General features: G+C 43.3%; 2 protein-coding genes across 3 annotated transcripts in view; one reads left to right on the top strand and one right to left on the bottom strand.

The window, feature by feature from the left end:
• Positions 1–12,806, bottom strand: part of bcl11bb (BAF chromatin remodeling complex subunit BCL11B b) — a 32,167-nt gene extending 19,361 nt beyond the window's left edge. The window contains 2 exon segments of the mRNA XM_039782531.1: positions 3,524–3,907; positions 11,940–12,806. Coding sequence (XP_039638465.1) covers positions 3,524–3,907; positions 11,940–12,003 — 448 coding nt within the window. The 5' untranslated portion in view covers positions 12,004–12,806.
• A 4,033-nt stretch (positions 12,807–16,839) lies between these two features.
• On the top strand, positions 16,840–24,087 carry ccnk (cyclin K). 2 transcript variants are annotated; one of them, XM_039781288.1, is made up of 11 exons: positions 16,840–17,023; positions 17,982–18,211; positions 18,787–18,868; positions 19,503–19,634; positions 19,971–20,076; positions 20,186–20,243; positions 20,572–20,741; positions 21,182–21,390; positions 21,516–21,546; positions 22,011–22,082; positions 22,529–24,087. In XM_039781288.1, the coding sequence occupies exons 1-11, from the start codon at positions 17,015–17,017 to the stop codon at positions 23,050–23,052; spliced, it is 1,623 nt and encodes a 540-aa protein (XP_039637222.1). In that variant the 5' UTR covers positions 16,840–17,014; the 3' UTR covers positions 23,053–24,087. The 2 variants fall into 2 exon arrangements, with proteins under 2 accessions (XP_039637222.1, XP_039637223.1); XM_039781289.1 differs by lacking the exon at positions 16,840–17,023 and adding an exon at positions 17,044–17,216.
• The last annotated feature ends 300 nt before the right edge of the window (positions 24,088–24,387 follow it).

Below are 24,387 nucleotides of genomic sequence, written 5' to 3'. Positions count from 1 at the left end.
AAAAAGCTGATCTTATCACGTTCAAATGCTCCCGTGCATTCAAACCCACTTTCACACCTGCAAAAACATGTAGGTGTGACAGTTTTAAAGTGATTAAGATTCTTTGATCATAAATTCGGTTCAGTATCGGTATCAAATCCAGATTGCAAGTAGCTTCCCACCAAACCAAACGACGAAACCAATGTACAGTGATATATACCCCTAAAAAGTGAGAGCAGGGAGATCAGAGGTGGCCGGAGAGATAAAGAGGGAGAGGTGTTTGAGGGTGTCGCTGTCATCTCATGAAATATTTACCGTGTGTGTGTGTGTTTGTGAGTGAGAAAGAAAGAAAGAAAGATACAAAGATAGAGAGAGGTTGTCATGATGTGACTTCGCCCTTATGTGCTGGATGTCTTAAAGTGCTCCGAGGGGGCCCGGCAGCCGTCCTGGGATGGGTTCAAAGCAGGGCCAGGGTCGTCTTAGCATGGTAACGCTCCCCTAGCGACAACCTCTCGCTTGCCTGGTGACACGCATCATTCTTCACAGACGTTGCACACACTCACATGCACAAATTCATACGAGGCACACGCACATATTAACATACTCTGACAAAGCCAACACGTATGCACACAGAGTGCATGCATCAGCAAGAGAAACGCAAGTAAGAAAAAAATAGGGCACAGAAGGGCCATTTTTCATTTACAGCGAGTGTACGAGAGAGAGAATGTGTGTGTGTGTGTTTGTGTGTGTGTGTGTGTGTGTGTGTGTGTGTGTGTGTGTGTGTGTGTGTGTGTGTGTGTTTGCACCTTTTGGGGTTGAATCTGCTAGCCTTGCAGCATGTTTGCAGTTTAAGCAAGCAGGCTGACAGACAAAGAGGCCAGGACAGGATGTTATAAAACACAACCAGGTGAGAAAAAAAAAAAAAAAAAAAGAACTATCCAGGAGAGGAGAGGGGTTAACTGTTATGCATATAGCACAAGCATTTCATGCATGCAAGAGTACATCATGACTACATTTTCTGTAAGGGTGTGCAGGTTTGTGTTATTTTTGGTGCATATTTCTTCAACACTTGTGCTGCAAATATGTGTGTGTGTGTGTGTGTGTGTGTGTGTGTGTGTGTGTGTGTGTGTGTGTGTGTGTGTGTGTGTGTGTGTGTGTGTGTGTGTGTGTGTGTGTGTTCTGGCTGCAAAGCTCTTAGTACCACATGCAAGCAAATGTGATGAAATTTCCTTGTGTGTGTGTGTGTGTGTGTGTGTGTGTGTGTGTGTGTGTGTGTGTGTGTGTGTGTGTGTGTGTGTGTGTGTGTGTGTGTGCGTGCTGCTAACACATTGGTCTTAATTGGACCTAATAATGTAATCTAATTTGGTTGAAACTTGAGACTGCCTTGAGTGGCAATCTAATGTGTCGAACAAAGCTCTCCTCCTCTCTTTCATTTGGGGCTTCGAGTGCTTTCATGTCCTGTGCTCTTAGTGATAAGACTGTCTGAGTGACTAACCGTCTGCCGCTCCAACAGGCTGACTCCCTCACTCACTCACTCACTCACTCACTAACTAAATGTTTTTCCTCTGACCACCACAACAGACAAACTGCCACAGAAAATGCATTGTCTTTTTCATTACATAAGCTTCCACATGTTCTTTTTTTTTTTTTCTTTTAGTCGGGTTGCTGCAAAAGGCCGTTTCAAACTCACTCAATTTCAAAGTATAACTAAACAAAAAAGCAAAAACTCACATTTTAGATTTACAATCTAACAGCGTGGGCTGTCTTAACTTTTTCGAAATGAAATGCGATGACGAATTATCACTTTCTCCGTTGTATTTTTTTGATTGAAATAATTGCTTCAAAATTCCCATGGTTTTATTTTTTTAAATATTAGCTGTGACATCCAAAACTGCGCTGTCACATATTGTTTGTGATCTCCTTCAATATATTTTTCCCCACTGCAAAAGATGGTGATCGCACACACACACACACGCACACACACACACACACACACACACACGCACACACACACACACACACACACACACACAGCATGCTGGCCACACAGAAACTGTGCATATGTGCTGATTTCTGTTGTGATGACAAAAGATGTCCACACCAGCTTTAATTCTGAAATCAACTAAATGTGTTTATAGTCTACAATGATCTGTGTCCCACAAACTTTGTCCATTTAAGGGACTTAAATTTAAGGAGCTTAATCTTTAAATTTATACAGTCAAAACTGAATGTATGTGTGACATACAAAACTACATTTAAACTACAGTCAATATAAAAGTCTCTCCCTTCACACAAGTATAACTAAAGCATAAAGCTTCTCTCTTGTGTTTTCTGTGTTTTGCATTCACTTTATGTCATTTTTAATTAGAATAGTATTACAACTCTAATGTGTGAATTTTACAGCATAACAATGTTTACCGTCTTAAATGTGCATTCATATAATATGATATGATGCATTTAAAAGTCCACCCTTTACTATTTAAGTCTCTCCATACCAGTTTAAGACACTGTGGTGACCAGCTTCTGTGCTAACTGTATAATCTTTTACATGTGATTCTGGCTGGGAACTTCTTTAATACAGCCGTCTCCCTCCTCTAACCAAGTCCCTCTTAGTCTACTGGAGTCTGTGTAATCCTGGATAGTCTTCCCAGCTCTCGGGTGTGATGGTGACTGTCTCCTCTGATAACTTTGAACTGGTTTCCCTGCAGCGCTGGCAGTCTACAGGCCTCGAACACCCCCCCCCCCCACCACCACCACCACCACCACCACTCCACCACCCCACCCACCCCCTCACAGCCAGATGAACGGCCTTGCTGCTTTATTAATCCCCTTCTCCTCACCACGCACACAGATGAATTTTAATCAGCTTTCTTAACCTCTTTTTTTTCATATGCTGCAGGATTTCTTTACAAACGCTTAGACACATTGCAATCACACGAGCAAAAACACACACACACACACACACACACACACATACACATACACACTGGGGGCGGCTCCTCTATCACCTTTTTCCTCGCCTTTCACAATTGGTTTCAGCTGAAGAAGTCCTTTAGGCCTGCCAGTGTGTGTTTGTTTGGTGTGTGTTATTTTGAGTGCATATGTGTGTGTGTGTGTGTGTGTGTGTGTGTGTGTGTGTGTGTGTGTGTGTGTGTGTGTGTGTGTGTGTGTGTGTGTGTGTGCGTGTGTGTGTGTGATATTTTACTTAGAATGGAGCAGAATAGACATACAGTGCAGCTCTCACTCACTCTAATGAAATCATCCCAGGCTACATTAATCCCTCCTGAAGGCCACTGTCAAAATAACAAGCAGCTGGAATTCTTTAAAGAGAGCTATCTGTCTTGGACAGGTGAGAGATGTGTGTGTGTAAGTGTGTGTAAGTGTGTGTGTGTGTGTGTGTGTGATTTTCACACCTACGTGTGTGTTTAAGACATGTGCATCTATACTGACAAGAGAGCTCCATTGAAAACTTAGAGTTGAGCTGCTTAGTGGTTCTTCTAACTGCCTCCTGGTTGAAATGTACAGTGTGTTCCAGTCTCCGTACCTCCTCTCTCCCGTTTGGGGCAGATCCCCCTGGCCGGCGTCATGCTCCTCTCCAGATCCTCCTCTCTGCCGGGGGTCACCTGGATGCCCACCTCCACCGGAATGGACCCTCTGCCCAGCTCCAGTGACCTGGCCCTGGGTGAGATGGGAATGCCCGTGAGTCCGCCATTCTCCCCAGGTTTGGAGAAAGACACCGGTCCGCTTCGGGGGCCCCGGCACAGACGGCGCTTGTGCTCGATGAAAACCAGGATATCGCCCAGAGGGAAGTTGGTTTGGCACTGGCCGCAGGTCAGCATGTCATGCTCCCCAGGGCCCACTCTCCGAGGGCTGGGAGTGGACGGCTCCGGAGATGGAGATCCCGCCCCTGAATCATGATTGGCTTCTGCTGCAGAAAAATGGGAAAAGGTAAGTGAAAAATGTAAATCAGATGTCTTTCTTTCTTTTTTTTTAAGTTAAAGTGAGAGTGAGAAACACAGGCAGAGATATAAATACACAGCGTGGTTTAGTTATTTCTGATAACATTACCTGATAAAAGCCATCTCTCCGCACCACACGGGATGATCATTACATTCACAATTGTGTCACCTTAATAGCATAAAACAACGCTGCCGTAAAGCTACTTCGCCTAGACAAACACCTGCACAGCTTATCCAGAAGAGATCTGCGTGGGTGGGACCCAGCACATACACTGTGTGTATATGTTTGTCTGTGCTTCTGTGTCTATGTGTGTGTGTGTGTGTGTGTGTGTGTGTGTGTGTGTGTGTGTGCATGCGTGTTTCTGTGGCCAGGAAGCTATTCATCTCACAGTGCAGGCTGGGTTTCCGGTGAGGGCCTTCGCTACACTACACCAAGCTGTCACAGCTAGACGGCTGTGCCTTCACCACGTGGGAGCCCCAGCTTGTGCAGAACAAAGTGTAGCGTAGCGGAGGCCACATCCACCAGCATGTGTGTACGCGCGCGCGTGTGTGTGTGTGTGTGTTCATGTTATCACAGAATAAGACAGAGAAACGAAAAACGAGAACGGGAAGAGAAAAAAAACATTAAGATGTCTGTGTGTGTGTGTGTGTGTGTGTGTGTGTGTGTGTGTGTGTGTGTGTGTGTGTGTGTGTGTGTGTGTGTGTGTGTGTGTGTGTGTGTGTGTGTGTGTGTGTACATGAATGGAGCAGCACACAGGTGAGTTGGAACAGGGCATTCTCCACAGACAGAAAATCTATAAAGCCAAACCCGGGGTCCTGTTAAAAGAGTAAATCTCATTCTTCACAGACCTGACACGGTCATTAATAACCATTACACATTCTTACCCCGTCCCCTACCACCTCCCTCATGGCGTAGACTGAGTCCCTCAGCTTAACATAAATCCCTCATGGACAACCTCCCTTTTTTTTTTTTTTTTTTTTTTTTACACTATCCTGATGTACCAGTATGAAAATGTGTCCTCTACTGAATAGCCCGGAGGAAACCTGAAGCTCCAGAGACTCTAGGGGCGTCTAAGTGAGCGGGTACCCAGGGAGAGGTGTTGATGCCTGGGAGAGGAGCATAGCAGCGCCTGCCTGTCTCCTGCTGCTCCTCCACTTCTAGCACCCGCATCTCCCCACCCCTCTTCCCCTCCCCTTTGCCTCTGTTCTCTCTCTCTCTCTCTCTCTCTTTCTCCAAACATGACACCCTAATAATTGCAAAGATTAGACAAAGAGGGTGTGTGCTGGTTTGTGTGTGCCTGTGTCTCGGTGTGTAGTTATCAGAGCAGAGATCCTAAACTCTCTTATCACCCATCTCAAACTGCCAGGGAGGCGTTGCTCCTCTGAACTCCCAGTCATAACTGTTAAACCCGGGCAGATTACCGGCTGAATATTACACACTTTTGAATATTTCAGATATTTATTTACAACTATGAAGCACCTCCTAACCACCCAGGCACGCGCGCACACACACACACACACACACACACACACACACACACACACACACACACACACACACACACACACACACACACACACACACACACACACACACACACACACACACACACACACACACGTTCCAGTCCACTCACTTCGCCCTGGAGTTTATGATCCGATGCCAAATATCTTTTCTCTAAATGGAGATGGGTTCCTGGATGCCTGCCAAATAATTTCCATCTCATAATCTTTGGCGGCAAAGAAGGAACACAAACACATATTTACCTACAGTTCACAGCTTGTAACCATGATTCACCAGAAGCAATGTTCCAGAGTGTTCACACAAGCCGAGTAACTGTGCGCATGCATGCATGCGTGCATTATGTGCAATGCATATAAGTAGTACTACGCAGGAGATCTCTGCTAACAATATGGCGCGCTCTCGTTTCCGTTGAACACAAGACAGGTGGCATAAGAGCCAGATCCTCATCATGTGTTAAAAATGAGAAGAAAAAAAAAAAAAAAAAAAAAAAAAGGCAACATCAAGTCAACGAGATGACAGACTGAGCAACTGAACTTGACTTTATCGCTACGAGAGTCAAATAGAGTGAGGCCTGTTTTCTAACCTGTGGTTGGGTAACATGGCCTGGGGGCAGACTGCAGTAAATTAGTAGGTGTTGGCAATGTCACTATGCCATTGGAATATTAGTCGGACATCTTATGAAAACCGCACCCCTCTCTGAAACCTGCTCACCCGTCTATCCCCGGGCTCACCTGTGTGAGAAAAAACCAGGGGCAAGAAGGAACTGAACATGGAATGCTTGAAGAGGGGGGGGGGGAAAAAAAAAATCTACTGTGGACACAAACACACCGAGATGGAAACACACTAATGTAGCCTATCATCGTGACAGACGGTATCTAATTCTCTCTGTATAAACTCCTATGTGAGAGGAACATGCTTGATAGGTAAGGGAGCATAGCAGACGCACTGTCAAACATGTCATCGTTGAGAAGGCGTGATGATAGCAGTGAAACCCAGCTGTCTAACATGATACCACACATACTTTATTTCTCTCTCTTGGTCTCTCTCTCTGTCTTACACACACACACACACACACACACACACGCACATGCACACGCACACGCACACGCATGCACACAGCTATATTCACCCAATGACTACTACTGCCTTTTCAAGTATGAGTTAAGTCAGGCAGCCTTAGAGCACCCCCTATCAGTTTGATGAGGAGAGAGTCAGTCAGTCACTTCCACTGCTGCTGCTGCTGCTGCTGCTGCTGCTGCTGCTGCCCAATGTGTACCAGATGGGAGACACAGCTCAAGACAATGGGCCTCTTTCACCAATATTTCCAGTTGTGTGAAAGGTCGAGAAATATATTCAAATGCCCGGCCAAGAAGTACTTAATGAAGTTACAATGTTGTCAGAGGCGAGGAATTCATTTGCACCTTCTTCTTTTTTTTCCCAAGTGCAAATATTAAAATGTTGGGTTAGAGTTTCATTGTAATTTTACAGTCATGATAGATACATGATACAGAAAATGTGACGCCCTTGTGAGTGTTTTTCACAGCGGTGACCAGGTAAAACCAGCTAGGTAGGTAAAACATGACGAGGTGCATGTACACAAGGGTTCCTTTAATGTCCTCTGACTTTAATGCCCCTTAAAAATCCCATTAATCCCTAATTATTGGGTCCGTCCTTATGCGTTCTTACGAATGTACGATGAGTCTTTTTGTTGCTTCCATTGTTGCCTGAGGTAAAGGCGAAGGCAAATTAAAATTTCCAACATGGTTTGACAAGTTCTACTCTGCCCATAGTGGAATATAAAAAAACGGAGGAAATGTAATTTTGCTGGATGTGAAACATTTGCTTTTATTTAACGAAGTGAATTTGATGAGATTCTTCTATGCGGTGTTGAACAGAAAACTATTTTCCATTGAGGCTCGAGTCCTGACCTTACACAGCATTTCAATACCAGCTGCACACGGTGTTCTGCTGGTATAGGCAGAGTAAAGGCCAGGGGCACTCAAATGACAGTCGGCCATACTGTATGGGTTCAGACCTGTCTCCCTTTCTTTGTTTTCACCCTTCCATTTACTGAACTAAAACACACACACACACACACACACACACACCGCGTGTGTAAACCCCATAAGGAAAGTGGGGTAAGATTCACGCTGTCATCAAAAATAAATGACAACAGCAACGTTGCAGATGGTTGCAATCAAAAATTAAGACAACAAGCGGCCTCGCTTAGCCTATCCCTTTTTCTAGGCTGTGATTGCCAAGGAGTGCTGCAACAGTTTGTGTTGTGTAAGGCCAGGCCTGTGTGTTTCATTATCTTATCATCATTTAATCTGCAGCAGTCTCATTTCTTATCATAAATCTTAGATTATTAGTCTGAAAGTGAGCAAAATACGGCTCTGCAGCTGACTGTGCCTGTGTCACTAAATCGCTATAAATGACTTGCAAGCTATGAGGCATGACATTTGGGGATATAAATCAAATTTGCCAAACAAATGTAAAGAGATATACTAATAATAATCAAAGAAAAAAAATGTAAAAGAAGAAGATTTATGGCATTGCAACATTGATTAAATGTGTCCAATGGTACTGAAATATAGAAAGAAAATCTGAGAACAAGCTGCTATGGCCTCACAGTAAATCATACGTCGTTCACCAATCGTCTCCTGTGAGATTATCATCCGGTTACAACAGTGTGTGTGAATATTTACTGTGGTGTTGCAGTGCTTACGGTGGGTTTCTCCCCCAGCGTTTGACAGCCATATGGTGCAAATAAAGACGAAAACATTAACTGTCTCACAAGTAGCATGCCAATTCTGAGAGTAAACAGTTATCGCGAGGCGTTGCCATGGCTGGATCCAGAAAACAATTCTCTGTAATAATTCTGATATTAGGAAACAAAATACCAGTCTCTGAACAGGGGAGGCCTGTGATACTAAACACCATGTCGTTCCACGTTTTAATGCATGAGTAATTCAGAAGGATATCCCTATCATAGGTGTCTTTGTCATGGATGTGACTCCAAGCTGAATCATTGACTAAAAGGAGCCTAGAAAAAAGCCTAGAGGGGATGTTTGCCTTAATAAAGCAAAGGATGAGCTGTAAACTGAAGGTCACTTAACTATAACTAAAACAAAAAAATTTTTTATATGTGTTTTGTTTGGGGGTTGTATTTTTCTTTTTTTTTTTTTTTTTTTTTTTTTTTTTTGGGTTTTTTTTTTTTTTTTTTTTTTTTTTTTTTTGTGTGTGTGTGCCTGGCACATTCTAGTACATTGTATGCATTCATTGCAGGAACAGTCACTTCTTGTAAGTCCCTCGTAACATCTGGCCTGGCAAGTAGATCTCCAGAACATAGTCTTCCACTAGAAGCCTGTCCAGAAATATGCTGATATTCAGGTTCTCTGTACTTCCACGTAGAGTATGACCTATATGCTCCTGGCTGCAGGGCACAAGGCTGTGTTTAGTTTCACTGAATAACGTCTGATCTGACATGTGGTTGATGTACGCTTAGCACGCTGCAGAAACAATTTATTATTATTTTTGTGAGAAGACACCTTGGGATTGGTCTTGACAGCTGACGCTGAAATGTTGTATAACCGCTGGAACCAACCTATTGGCCAGGTTATGTTCAAAATATTAAGCAATAATTATTTCTCTGACAATAACGCTGTTCATACTTGCGCGAAGCTCTCAGTATATGTTGACTTAATCAAATGATAGTTTGATTTCCTCCCAGCGCTCCTCAGATCCTCAGACCTGAGGTGTGATCCCAGACCCACCCAGCTCATGGGAACAGCCCACAGCGACACCCAGCCTCCAGCCATTTAGTGATAGGTGCATTAAAAGCCATTCCGTCCATCACAGCTACAGATGTGGTGTCATTATTAAGATATGTACCAATGGTAAACATGGCTTAGGCGTTTTATGCAAACACACGTGCATCTGTGCACACATTAGCACAGATGCACATTGTTCTCGTAGAGAGAGAAAAACTGTATAGAAATAATGAGGCAATGTCTTTTTTTTTTGCTGTTCAAAGTCCAGTTTTGGCATTTGATCTGCATGATAGCATCACAAAAGGAAACACACAACAAAAAATACCTGCAGGGCCTTCCTTAATCTTGCACTTGGGCCTCTCCGATCATTGAAGCCACAGTTCAGCGAGCAGGAGACGGCGTGTACCATGTAAGAAAACAGGTAGGACCAGATTCAGGCCCAGGTGGCCCAGCGTCTCAGCATCCTAAACTGCACTCGCTCTCATTGACCTCCGCTGAACATCAAACATTTGTCAGCATTTGCAAATAACTCAACTTAAGTTGTTGTTTGATACTTAAAAGTCTCCGCATCATCATAATCATAGGTGATTAAAAGGATTTCCAAAAAAGAAAAAGAAAAAAAAAAAAGCCTCAGGCAAGAACAGATGCACCCTGGAGACACGTGAACGCAGCTTCAGCTCGGACAAGGAAATTAAGACATTTAAGGCTAATCTGTGACAACTAATTATCAGTCTAATTATGCAAGTATCTACATTCAGCAGAATAGGTTCAGTTTGAAGAATTTGCTGAGTGCACAGCAGGTGAACTAATTTGCACAAAAAAAAACATTAAAAGATTTCAAACAAAGTGACCCATGACTGGAAGCACAGAAGTTAAATATTTAACCAATTAGTCCAAATTTCCACCAGTTCCCTAAATACAAATGGAAATATGCAAAGCGTTGCAATCACTTGTCATAATTCATGCAGGTAAATGTTGATCAGACACACACATATGCCTGATGTGAAACTGCACAGTGGTTAGTACGTTATAGGAATTGTGCACAGTCGTGAATGTAACGAGTGGGGATCAACTCGGTCTCCACCTTAATGAACTCACAGGCAGGGACTGTGACAGCGGAGAGAATAAACTGTCAGATCAATATCCAAGCTGGATCAATATTTGTCATCTGCCTAAAATCTGCTGAGGATGCACCGTACTTCTTCAATTGGGAAACAAAAAACACTGGTTATAGCAAACAGATTGCTCTATACGTTATTTTTTTTTTTTTAATTACCGTAATATTTTTGTGAGTGAATAGGAGAGTCAGTGACATGAGAGAGAGAGAGAGAGAGAGAGAGAGAGAGAGAGAGAGAGAGAGAGAGAGAGACGAAGTGAATGGGGTAAATGATTAGTCTAAATGCTAAATGTGTCGGGTGGGACGGAATGCGTCTAACCCTTTTCAACACAAAACAGATTGGCCAAAGATTACATCATGAACTTCTGCAATGAATTACCCAGATTAGGCCTCTATGAAATTGGATTTAGGCAAAGCAGAGCGCTGGGAGATGAAGGTTAGATTGATATAATTGATTTGAAATTGGATTATGCGACTTTTTAATCATATGCCCACAAAGAAAAAAAATAAAACAAAATAAAATCCTTGCCTCAGATTTAATCTGCGCAATTTAATCACACTTTTTGGTCGCAGCACTGAAAAGCTTCAAACTAAGTAATGACCCTCCGTTTTGAAATATCGCATTAATAAAAGTTCAGATGGTCGTTGCCTTGTGTGTGGGGTTTTCTTTTTTAGGTGTGACTGCAAGAGGATTTTATTCATGTCCACAATTTCACACTTTTTGTGAGGTTCTATAAAAGGTTACCTTAATGTGTAGAAAGGCCTTAATGTGTCAAGAAAAATAATGTTAAGAATGTGTGTGTGATGGAGTTGAGAGCGGAAGAGAAAGAGTTTGTTTTTAAAAAATAAAATAAAAAATACATTTCAATTAAGATCCAAGTTACCTACCTATAGTGCTAAGTCACAAACAAATATCTGTATGAAATGCATATGAAATAACTTGAACTTAACTGGAATTTGAAATGAGTGAAATGTCTAACAAAGTACACATAAATACACAAACTGCCACATGTTGCAATATGATGGGAAAAAAAATCCAAATTGTGTTGTGATGAAATGTTGCATTACAGCTCGCACGTGTATGCACATGCAAACACACACACACACACACACACACACACACACACCTCTCTCTCTTACACACACACACACTCTCTCTTACACACACACACACATACACACTTAGCCAGACAGTCCCAATGTAGATGTCATAAGATCACCTCTCGTAAAGTCATATAAAGCTGCAAAAGGCGCATTTGAAATATGACTGAATTGTGTTGATACATTTTAAAGGTGTAAAACAACTATTATCAACCTAAACAATTACTTAAATTCAGTCTAATAAGTAAGTTAAAAAAAACAACAACTGTATAGTACAGTGTTTCCTCGCGTGGTAAATGTATTTCCACAGTTATTGTCTGTAATTATAGCTGCTTTGTTCGGCGCATTTTCAAAAAGTAAACAATGCATGGATTTATATCCAAATAAATACTTTTATTTTGCCCTAAAAACACAAATTAATAAGAATGACAAACTAGAAATTATTTAAACCAGTATACTTCATCATGTATGAGAATGAAACTCACCCCGAACTGTCTCCCTGTGCGTCAACGATAAGTGCTGCGGGTTCACCTGCTTGCGGCGGGACATTGCCCCGGCATTTACTCTGGCATCGCCCGGTGAACGGCACTTGGAGTCGGCTTGGACCGTGGTGTCGGTCTTCTCTGGCTCGTAGGTAACCAACCTTTCCCTCTCCTAATCCCTGTACTATTCACAGTCTTCGGCTGCAACTTTGAGGCGCGCTCGGACTCGGGTGGCGAGGAGTCGGACAGGAGCGCAATAAGGATGGAAGACCAGTTTGTCCAAAATGTCCCGCAGGGTCTTCAGGAAGAAGCAACACCTGGAGTGAGGAAGCCAAAGTGTAGTTTTTAGGAAGCAGTTGGCTACAAGCGGCCGATGAGGATGATGATATATGAAGGCAGGTATGTCTGGCAATGACCTTCTGCAGAAAAAACTAAAACAAAAATCCTGGACTGCCCACCTCTGCAGACACCGTGGTGACAGTCAGATGAAGTACAGAGCACTCCGTTGGTGATGGCTCTTATTTGGCTCCTTTTCCCTTTTCTCAGTTTTAATGATATGATTATATCATCTGGGGGGGTCAAATGGCTGCTGTTTATTCTAGGATTCCCTACAGTCCTTCCATTTCAGCAGTGGTGCGCTAAAATGACCCTTTGGCACTGACTCCTCCTGCGCGTTTTGGCATCGGTGCGCGGAACGGCAACTCTTGGCTCTGGTGGCAGAAGCCTCGTTGATTGAGAGAGAGAGAGAGAGAGAGAGAGAGAGAGAGAGAGAGAGAGAGAGAGCGAGAGAGAGCAGGCGGGCAGACAAGACACCTCCTCCTCGTCCAACAAGCAGAGGTCCAATGTTTCCTATAGTTCCCCTACAGTGTCGAGGCTACTTCTTGTTGACTCACACGATGGAAGCATTTGTGTGTGTGCAGACTATATGCAGCCTGTGTTTTGGATGTGTGTGTGTGTATGTGTGTGTGTGTGTGTTTGTGTGTGTGTGTGTGGGTGGGTGGGTGGGTGGGTTGGAATTCAAGTTCATGTGCATCCGTGACGGTTCAGACACCACAGGCGCGTAAAGGCGGCGGACAACACAACACGCGGACACTGAGGGCAACTAGCGGTGGCTCCCCGGGGCTCAGCGCTATGGGCTCCGTACAAAAAAGAAATTATCACTCATTAGTCGTTACTCCTTTCAAAGGCACTGTCACACTTCCCTCTTCCACCCGTCTCTATACCTTATCGGCTCTAATGGCCATTGCATCCAAAAGACCCACGATGAAGAGTCTTATCGTGTTTCCCTTGTCTTTGTGCCTTTCCCCTGTATGTTTTCATCAGTTCATCAGTTCATCATATAATGCCATCTGAAATACCAGAAGGAAACTGTTTTACCATAGCTGGAATATCAGGACCACCCACACCTAATAGATCAGATTAAATAAACCATATCGGTCAACCTGGGTTCAAAAGGTCACCTTTAATTAAGATAATAAATATTTTTAGGTTATTGTGGCATTCCATGCTGTGTAAATGATCTTATCACGCTGCATCACTATCACACTATCAATATACATATAAAACACCTATTTCCTCACATTGGATCAGAGAGTGGGGGGGAAAAACAGCAGGCTGCATCTTTGTTGTTGGGATAATTTAAACATGTTGTGAGGCAACAGTACCCTCTGTTGGCACAGTCAGGGCACATTACAAACCTGTTTAGGGGGTGAAACATTAACACATGCTTTATGATACTTTATTCTTATTTTTAGAATGAAGCCTCCTTAATTTGCCGTTTTACAGTTCACAATGTAAGAGAGTCCTTGCAGAGCACATCAGGTTCACTCTGAGGCAATTAATGGCACTAATGGCCAATCGTTCCGCACATAATTCACCGTATTCATTTAGATCAGTGTATGGACATATAAGTGCTTTGTACAGGCTACAGCTCAGCTAAGAACACATTCAAGTTTCTCCCCCCCCCACCCCCTACCTTACCATACAATTCAAACCTGCTCTGTGCTATAATTTGGTTAAAATACGTTGTTAGATAAAAGCATAAAGCCTAATAAGGCCATTTAAAGTTAACACTGTCCTCGTGGATCAGCAGGGACGTTTGCGGCTATAGCAATGCATTTCATAGTCGGCCATTAATAAAACATGGTGGGCAATTTTAAGAGCATTAGAAGTTTGATTGCTTCAGGGCAGGCCTAGGGGACTTTCAGGACAGTAATTATTTATATAAATGAAATGTCATCTCAGCTCTGGCTCAAGTAGACATAACCTCAGCAGACTCCACATGGAAACATTACAGCACAACGGCTATCTTTCACAGATAGGACCAGCATGTTGTCAAGCATATTGCTTTGACTGGAGCACGTAAATTCCGTGTGGGATATGACATGAAATGTCTTCGCGTTTGCATTGGGCCAAGACAGAGCGACAGCAGTCGCGGACACATTGGATGCTGAAGGAAAAACATTATCCTGAGTTCACACACTCTCTTGCTGTCCCTGCTGGCTGCAAGCAGTTTCTTGATCCTTACCCATGGGTTTCTCAATAATGCATCAATGTATCCATTATAGCTTGTATCCGCTGGCTCCGGGCAAAGGCAGTTTAAGCTGGGGTGCACACATGGGCCAACGTACCGCAACACGCCTTGCTTGTGGACACAGGAAAGGTTTTAAGTCCAAAGTGTTGCCTCTAAGGAGACATGCATCTTGTGTGGTAAGTGCCATCGCTGAATCGGAGATACCTGAACACACCGCAGGGCAAGACATACACAAGAGACGAGGAAATGCTGAAATGAAAGTTTTGTCCAAGTAACAAGAGACATGTTGACATTTGAGGCCTTTTTCCCCAAAATGATTCGGGCTTTAGGAGAATTCCAGGTACTTACAGTATAATTTATGTTGAATCATAAAAATAAGCCCAGGGACAAAGTTCAAGTTAGGGGAGCTCTTGCACATCAGTGGGCAATAGTACATGCATCTTAACTGGTCATAATTCTGGGTCACAACCTTCGTCACATCCTTTTATCTTCCATTTTTCATGCTTCTCCCATCTGTTAACTCTCTAAAGAATACCAAAATTGCATGGATATCTTAAAATAGGCCATCATGTATGAGGGGAAAAAACTGCACTGAACATAATAGTGTTTTTAAGAATGAAAAAAAGTGTTGAGGTTAAGTAGCATTTTGATGTGTTTAACCACAACAGGACTGTCATAAACAATGAGAGGTCCACTCCAGGATAGCTCATGGTAATAAGAATATTGCTCTGGGATTTGCTTATAATCAGTGCTTCATTATGCAATGTTTAATATTAATAAAGAAAGTACAAGTATATATTATTCATAAGCTGATTTATTGTGGTTGATGCGTGTGTGCGCGTGTGTGCGCGTGTGTGCGTGTGCGTGCGTGCCTGTGTGTGCGTGGACTTGAGTGACAGATTGAGATGGTCCCTTGCTACGGGCAATACAACTACAAGGCTCTTACTTTTCTACAGGACACATCCTGAGAATTTCTCCCACAGTTAAGAGGATTTGTCCGAGCATGGGTGAATATATAATGCATGCAGATTCCATTTTTTCTTATTTGGACGAAGTAAATGATTCAATGCTGGCTGTCCTCAGGAGTGAGGCTGGGAGGGGAACAAAGAGGGCACAAGATGTTACTTGTCGTCTGCTCTTACACCGGAACATTTGAGGCAACCAAAGGCGACGATGATTTCTTGTTCATATCGAGTGAAGTGAGTGAAGGGATCATATCATAAAGTGCAATAATTAAAAATGTTTTTATAAGATTATTGCACTGTATTTGATCCCTTGCTGTGCAAACAGTGCTGCTCCAGTAGGCTTTCTGCATTTCATAGCTGCAGCTTACATGCATATTTGGGATAACAATGATTTTTGACTTGACATGTGGATAAAAGCATTTCATTATTTCTGTTTTAGTCATCTCAAAGTTTAATTCATGGTCAAGATTGGCTGTGACATGTCAACAGTAACTCGTAAAACAATGTTTTGAGATATTCCTTTCATGTTAAACTCTGTCAAATTCATCAGATTTTTGGAATGGCACAAACGTGTATCTGATGATATTTGACAAAAAAAATGTATTTGATTTATAAAGATTTAAAAACAAAATACTTATAATCTAAAACCCTCAAAAGACAAAAGGTAAATGGCTTCCATTGATATATTTATAAGTATTCAAAAGCTCCAGAAACTTTTTTCCCTTTTAACAAAGACCTTACATTACATGGTTTCTCAAATGATGGTCTAAACTAATCTCTAATCCCAGTCCCTCTTATTTCCATCCTGCCACAAGTCATTTTGCACCACTACACGTCTGAAATAATTATATGTTTCTATATATTTAAGGGCACATGTCTATGATTTTTATGACTACCTGCTCAAACTATTTGAGTGCAATGCAGCCCTGAGGCCTGAACACAGTCTTTTTAAACAGGTATGTGACAAAATCCAATTCAACATATCATCTTAAACTATTCATAGAATGTGTGCAAATGTTGTTTATGTTTGGGATTAGCACGTTGAAGCCTTGTTCAGAAAAATGCTTTTTATAGACATGGTAGGCCTACTGACTGTTTAATTGAGTCTTCAGGTCGAATCTTAAACCGCATGTGTCAAAAATCCAGTCCTGGCTGCCCAAATCCAAGAGTAATTCATTGTCTCCCTCTAGTGGATATTATGGAGAGTAACATTTTTCTTTTTATCTATTACTTTATGATTTTTCACATCTTGTTTGGGGTTTTCCAGTAGCAGGAATAGTAATTAAAGCGTTGAACAAATTAATTCAGCAGAGGAGAGGTAAACATGGATGTAGAATAACCAGAGACAGTAGTAGTAGTAGTAGTAGTAGTAGAAGAAGAGGACCATACTGTCTATGCTCACAGCACGTGTATCAGATGTCCTGCGTAATGACGTCTGCCAACAGTGTCTAACGTACTCCATAATGGCGGTGCCCTTTACAATGGGAATTGTTGTGGATCACTTGTTAGCCAACTTCTTGTGAATAACTGCGGATTATTCACACACCTGTCTGTTTTGGGTAATTTACTCCGACGGCTACATGTTAAAGGTAAGAGTCGTGTTTCGTTACGAACAGACGGACGATAATCGAGCTGAATTCGAACTAGTTTTGACTGGGCGCAGTGCTCCTAGCCTTAGCGGTGTGCAGACCTCGAGCAAAGCAAGTTTTGCTAGCCGAGGCTGCTAGCGAAGAGTAGGACTTGGTCGGCCTGACGCTAGCTGTCATCTGTCTTTATTTCAAAGTTGAGTTCATATTAGCGTCTCGGTGTATTTAACTGACCTTACCGGCGTACCTTTTGGCCTAGCTAGCTATACACAATCGATTTAAGCCCACGCATTGGTGGTTATTGGTAACGTTAGCTAGCTAGCTAAGCCAACTTTTAGTTGCCATTGTCGCTAGCTCGATATTATTGAGCAAGCAGCTTCGTTATGCTAATTAGGGGGGATTCTTCTTCGTTGTTTTTGAAATGCATATTAAAGTATTTGCTAGTTATGTCCTAGCTATATGTATGTAGTATGTTATATACTGTCTATGGATATGTCACATACTTAATGTTATATGTATGGGTATCGATGGCCTTAGTTTATGAATGAATGGGATGGTGCCATGCCAAACATTATCGTTACGTTACCCGTAGAATCCGTCTTCTCTTTCTGCTCTTCTAACTTCAGGACTTTCAGACTGTCCGTAGCGAGCTTAGTAACGTTAACCTCTCAATAATTAACTTACATCCACTGTATGCAGTCGCTGTTCATTGGAAGTACAGCTTTTTAAATCTTTATCAGTTTTATAGCTCAAGTTTCAGGATTTTCTACTGTCCCCCGTTTTTTGGCAATACATTCTGAAAGCGAGAGAGAACATGGCGTGGTGTTCTTGCCTGACCGTCTGCAAAATACACCTGCCCTGCTAGTGTTCAGGGGAAGTTGCTAGTCTTGTCTTCTAGCTTAAATGGCTTTATAATGATGTTAATAACTGCCATCTTGTTTTATACGTTGTAACCTGGCAGTCCGGTGCAGCGGGTCCATCCACCGTTGCCTCTCCTCAGCCAATGAAGGAATTCAAGGAGAACTTTTCAGGCCAACTAATCCTGGACCACATCAAGCCATGCTGGTACTGGGACAAGAAGGATTTAGCCCACACCCCCTCTCAGTCTGAAGGCCTGGACCCTGGCACAGAGGCCCGGTATCGGAGAGAAGGAGCCCGCTTCATTTTTGACGTGGGGACCAGACTTGGCCTGTATCCTTGATTGATTAATTTGAACAACGAATGAATATCTAACTTAAACTATAACCCAACGGACCTTTTTCACAGCAGATATTTTGACTTGTCATAGTAAGGAAAAAGCACAGCTGAAATTGATAACCTGAACGATGTTCCATCAAGTGTCCCAGTAAGCTATTTCAGTGAGTCAGCATGCACAATACCAGGGCCTCTCCTAAGTGGAATGCAGCCATCATTAATGGTTTTGAACAGACTTGTGCTTTTCCCACTATGACATGTCAACACGTCTGCCGTGAAAAAAGGTCTATGACCCTTGTTTGAGTTGGTCCCTAATGAAATACAGTGAACCTTTTTGAAGAAAGTCCTGCTGAGCTGTGGCTTTTGCCTCCTCACTTTTACAGGCATTGCGTTAACATTTTGTTGTAAAGACATGAAGCAACAGTGAGTTATTGTATATTAAGATTATAACAGCACAGTCAAAGGGAAACCTCTTTTGTCTTATTTTATTTTTTTTTTTTAACATAGCTGCTCATGAACTTGACTTGTAAGTAACTGTCCATGGTTTCTGTAATCTCCTTGACTGTTACCAGACACTATGACACACTGGCAACTGGCATCATATACTTCCACCGCTTCTACATGTTTCACTCCTTTAAGCAGTTCCCCAGATATGTAAGTTCAGTGAATGGTAACCCTTAGGCCGACTACACACTGTGAGCGTGGCGTTTGTTGCGTGGATTTTTCTGTCTTTACACACCAGAAACGTGTCTGACATGCTGCTGCTGCTAGCCTTGTCTGTACACATGTATGTTTCCCATTGATAAAATGAAATGCCATGTTAAACATAAATATATACTGATTTGATTACAGCAAAGACAACGTTGGCAGTATTGACGGCAGAACAGGCTACAGAATATTTTGTTCTGTATTTTATTTATTTTTTATTGCATTTATATCAAAACCTAGAGACTTTTAACATCATGTCATTTATTAATATGTGTTCGTGTCAAAATGACATATAAACATCTTTTCCTGTTCTATTTTGCCTGGAAACGCTTCCAAACACGCTTGCGTGTCACGTGAAAAATAGCCCTCGGTTCTATTTCTTGTGCGCCTGAGACGTGCGTGTCATGCAGGCAGTGTGTAAGTTCTAACCTGTTAACATGGGAGCCGAAATAAAAACGGACACGCCACGCAGCTGACACGCTCACGCCACGCTCACGCCACGCGGCCAGTGTGTAGCCGGCCTTAGTGTTTCTTCTCCATTTTAAGTGTGTGGGACTAATGTTTGTTTGTGTCTTAACAGGTGACGGGTGCTTGCTGTCTTTTCCTGGCGGGCAAAGTGGAGGAAACCCCAAAGAAGTGTAAAGACATCATCAAAACAGCCCGCAGTTTACTGAATGATGTGCAGTTTGCCCAGTTTGGAGATGATCCGAAGGTGCAGTTTTTGGTTCTCCTCTGTGGTTTTTGAGACATTAGTTTGTACATAGTTTGAGCCAAAAAAGACCAGAGTAGCCTACAGAGCCTCAGAAACATCAACTTATTAAATGATGACCGGATGCAGTGATGCACCTTTTTAAAGTTACTACAAAGTATGGTAGATGGGATGTAAATGCTCCAGATGTGCCATGTGTGTAAAAAGGTGGAAAAACCCTTTTCTAGGTGGAGGTTTGGTGCCCTGGGTAGTGAGTTAGCCCTTAGTCACCCTGCTCGTGCCTGTAGGAATTCTCACCAACAGGGATAGTTAACGTGGCTGCGTTTTTCATTTTGACAGGAAGAGGTGATGGTGCTGGAGAGAATTTTACTCCAGACCATCAAGTTTGACCTGCAGGTGGAGCACCCTTACATGTTCCTGCTGCGCTACGTCAAGCAACTCAAAGGTGAGACGGGAGAAGTGTGATGCACACAGGGTGAGGCTTTATGGCTATAGATATTTGGAAAGCTTATGGATCTTTTTTTTTTTTTTTTTTTCTTTCTCTCTTTTTAAAGGGGAAAAGAATAAAGTGTGCAAGGTGCTACAGATGGCATGGACCTTTGTCAATGACAGGTGAGCAAGTGGCACATAAACTGTCTTCATATCACAGATGACTTCCTCTGTAGTGCATAGGACACGCTTTGTAACTCACCTAACCGGCTGGCTGGTAAATGTGTGCATCATTGGATAGAAATGTCACAAAAACAGTCTGTGAAGTGTATTATTTTTATTTTATTTTTCCATAAAGAATGAATTCTATGGGTTCGTCATAGTGGTTTAAGACGCGTACCACATAACCGCAACGTCCCCGACTCAAATCCAGTCACGGCCTTTTGTTGCTTTGTACTCGTTGGTACCCTTTTGTTCTTCTCTGTAACCGTGTCGCCTGTGTCCCGGGCAGCCTGTGCACCATGCTGTCTCTGCAGTGGGAACCAGAGATTATTGCGGTAGCTGTCATGTACCTGGCCGGCCGCCTCTGCAAGTTTGACATCCAGGAGTGGACCGCCAAGCAGTCGTCCCGCCGCTGGTGGGAGCAGTTTGTCCAGGACGTCCCAGTTGAGCTGCTGGAAGGTACGTTAAGCCTCGACACGTCCTGGCTCTCCTAGGGGAAATTAGTTTAATCTTAGGGCTGCGCAATCAATCAAAATGTTAACGGCGATTACGATTTCAGCTCCCAATAATCACAATAAACGAATAATTGAGGAAAAACAATTATCACACGTTTTGCAAGTAAAAAAAAGGTTCAAATGGGGGAAAAATATTAAAGGAAATGTCGCTGCTAGGTATTTCCACTGTGATGTTTAGCTTTTTCACTGTTTTTTGATATTCAATAAATGCGACACCTTTCCAAAAGTCAATGAGTAATCGTGCTAAATAATTGTCATTTCAGTATTGACCAAAATAATTGTGATTATGATTTCTTTTTTTTTTCCCTTTTCTATATCATCGAGCAGCCCTATTTCATCCCCTTTTAAGACTAGTCTGAACAAAAACCTGTCTTTGTCTTCCAGACATTTGCCACCAGATCCTGGATCTGTACTCCCAGGGAAACAAGCCCATCCCTCAGCAGATACAGGAGAAGGAGAGGGCCGCTGCTCCGCAGGTCCCCGTTCCTCCAGCCCCAGTGGGACTACCACCAGCCCCCAACCCTCCTCCCCCACCACCGAAGAAGACTTCCCCTCAGGGAAGCAGCCCTGCACGCCCGCTCAAACGCTCACATGTGAGTATATGCTTGAGTTGCGTAGTCTGTGGCGTAAAACCAAAGCCAGTGGAAAGTTACCCCTATAGCCTACCTTAAAGTGGGCACTGAGCATTCATGTTTTTATGTATATTTTCTTTTTCCAGACATCCCCAAAAGATGAACCAAAGGCTCCAGGTAAGACTTTGGTCAAACCTCATTGCAGACAAAACTCTGCTGCTCATTAAAATATATCGTACATTTCTGTTAATACACTAAAATGCCTCCAGGAAACGTTTGCTAATTACCATGACGCCAATTTAGATTAAAGTCTTGGCAAGATTTTACACACACACACACACACACACACACACACACACACACACACACACACACACACACACACACACACACACACACACACACACACACACACACACACACACACACACACACACACACACACACACACACACACACACACACACACACACACGATTCCAAGTAGCTGGGATTAGTATTTTCCTGGCAGGTTTTAGGATTTTATGAATATTAAAGCCTACAGCAACATTCACTAATGTATTCACTGAATTATAAAAAGAAAAGAGGGAGAAAAAAAAGAAGCTTTTGCATCGTTATTGACTGGTCTGTTTAATTCCCAGAACAAGTTGGCTCAAAGATTCCTAGACTGGAGAGCCCCATGCCCCCTCTGCCTACATCGCAGCCTCCCCCAGGTAAGAGTGACCGTTTACCTTCTACTGTCTTCTTTAACTTGTGAGGCAGTTGGAGAGATATAGTTGTTAGAGTGTAGGTACGCGCTGGCATCCTCTCGACACCCCGATGTCTGTGTGTGTGTGTGTATGCCATCAAATACGCCCATAATGAGCAGCCAGGACCCCCCACCTTAGAAAGCAACGCTAAGTCTTTAGTCTGCTTACATAACCAGCAACTGGTCTGGACATTATGTTTCCTAACCTGTGCCAGACCAATCTGATTAGGGCCTGAGCCTGATAATGAGACCTCCTATGTGGCTGAGGCCTGGCCGTCTTCTCAGTCTGGGAACGGAGAGGTTATTAGATGTCCACGGGGATTTGAGTAGCCTCATGGATTTTCTTTTGCAGGAAAGATGCCAGATTTTCTTCACTTTGTTTTCTCTTTGTCATTTCCTGTCGCTCACTAGAGCGCAAAGCCCCAGCTCCAGCCCCTCCCACGGAAGCCGAACCGCTGCCGGAAACGGCTCCTCCTCCGCCGCACGGTCCACCTCCGCATCAGCCCCCGCCCCTGCCCCATCGCCCTCCGCCGCCCCCGCCCTCCAACTACATCATGTCCACCACCAGCTCCTACATGTCCGGAGAAGGCTACCAGAGCCTGCAGTCGATGATGAAGACGGAGGGTCCCTCCTACGCCCCGATGCCGCCCAGCTACGCACCCCCGATACCGCCGTACCACGTCTACCCACCGCCTGCGGCGCCGCCTCCGGGCCCCCCTCCTTCCAGCTACCCGCCCCCCAACCTGGCGCCGGCGTATCCGCCGCCGGGCTACAACAGCTACCCTCCGCCTCGCATGCCGCCGGGCCACGTACCCCCTCCAGTCATAGGTCTGCCCGCTGGGTATCCTCCGCCCCCCGTGCCCCCGGGACAGTCGCAGGTACCCCTGCCCCCTCCGCCCGGCATGCCTATGAATCACGGCGGGTGGATGAGGTGAGAGTGAAACAACAGTCGGTAAACGGGACTCGGTGCAGCACGGTAGAACCAACCAGGAACTGGTGTTAATCGGCTGGTACAGACGGAGAGCTCGTTCACCTCCAGTGTGACTTTTGTCGATGAGGTCCTTAATGAAGGCTTAACAACAAATAGACTCGAAAAATGAAAAAAAAGTGAGTTCCGGACAGTATTGTTATGAGAACCTGAACTGACACTGAAAGACTGCAGTCTCAGTGGCTTAACCACGTCCAGGATGGTACTTGTAGTTCCAGGATCTTGTAACAAACACTGTCCACTCGTCGTCGTCGTTCTGGAAATGTAGCCGGAAATATTAGCACCCTGAAGCTAGTTTTGTCACACACGCTCATTCATTTCTTGTGGGGTGATGAGATGTTCTGTGTTTTTTACTTTTACCTTTTTGTTGAGTAGAACAAAGATTGACTCTTATCTTTCCTTTCTATATTCTTTCACCCTGATTGTTTTATTTTTTTTTCCTGAATTTGCAGTCCTACCAGTGTCCTTTTCCCCTGCAGTCTTGTTTTTCTTTTCTCGACATTCCCACTGTTTAGCTGAGAGGAAAACAAATGCATAATAAAATCTTGATGGTTGTACCTGCAGTAGTCAAAAATAAAAGGACTGTCACACTTGAGACATGTTATTAAATAGTTCTTTGAAACGTGCTGTATATCCTTTTTGTCATTACTTTCTATTCTGTGAAAACACAGGTCATGTAAGATATTTCTGCTACCATAGTTGATTTTTATTGTACTGTCACACTGTCTCCCTGTTTTGTGTGAATGTGCACAGCAGACAGTATTACACGTAGAAACCCTGTCATCAAACGCACCATGTCTAACACTGGACAGACTAAGGTATATTTGTACATATCTGTTCTTTTCATTTAGGCATATTGTTTTGAGAGTTTCAGTCCATATGTGCCTTAGTCAGGCTTCTCTTTTCTGTATCCGGCACGCGGCTTTGGTTTTGTGTCCGAGTGGCATTTATGACAATAAAGACCTGCTTTTCCTACTTTGAACGGAGTAGTGGGTTTTCAGTCTGTATAAGGTGAAACATTGGAGATCTCGAAGTTGTAACCAGATTCATTCTTTACAGCAGTGGTTCCCAACATTTGCAAATATAACTATAAAGTTATGTTTTCATATAAGCAACGTACAACAGTTTTATCCATTACTTTAGTGTGTGTGTGTGTGTGTGTGTGTGTGTGTGTGTGTGTGTGTGTGTGTGTGTGTGTGTGTGTGTGTGTGTTGTGTGTGTGTGTGTGTGTGTGTGTGTGTGTGTGTGTGTGTGTGTGTGTGTGTGTGTGTGTGTGTGTGTG

Source organism: Perca fluviatilis, chromosome 18 (genome assembly GCF_010015445.1).
Source record: "Perca fluviatilis chromosome 18, GENO_Pfluv_1.0, whole genome shotgun sequence".
Taxonomy (NCBI): domain Eukaryota; kingdom Metazoa; phylum Chordata; class Actinopteri; order Perciformes; family Percidae; genus Perca; species Perca fluviatilis.
The sequence above is the reverse complement of the archived record's forward strand: the minus strand, read 5'-3'. Positions and strand labels throughout refer to the sequence as shown.

Excerpts from the sequence above, each read along its gene's own strand:
- ccnk (XM_039781288.1), top strand. Across the intron at positions 18,212-18,786 it reads GTGGGGACCAGACTTGGCCT|ACACTATGACACACTGGCAA; the intron begins GTATCCTTGATT and ends GACTGTTACCAG. Across the intron at positions 21,391-21,515 it reads GCCCGCTCAAACGCTCACAT|ACATCCCCAAAAGATGAACC; the intron begins GTGAGTATATGC and ends TTCTTTTTCCAG.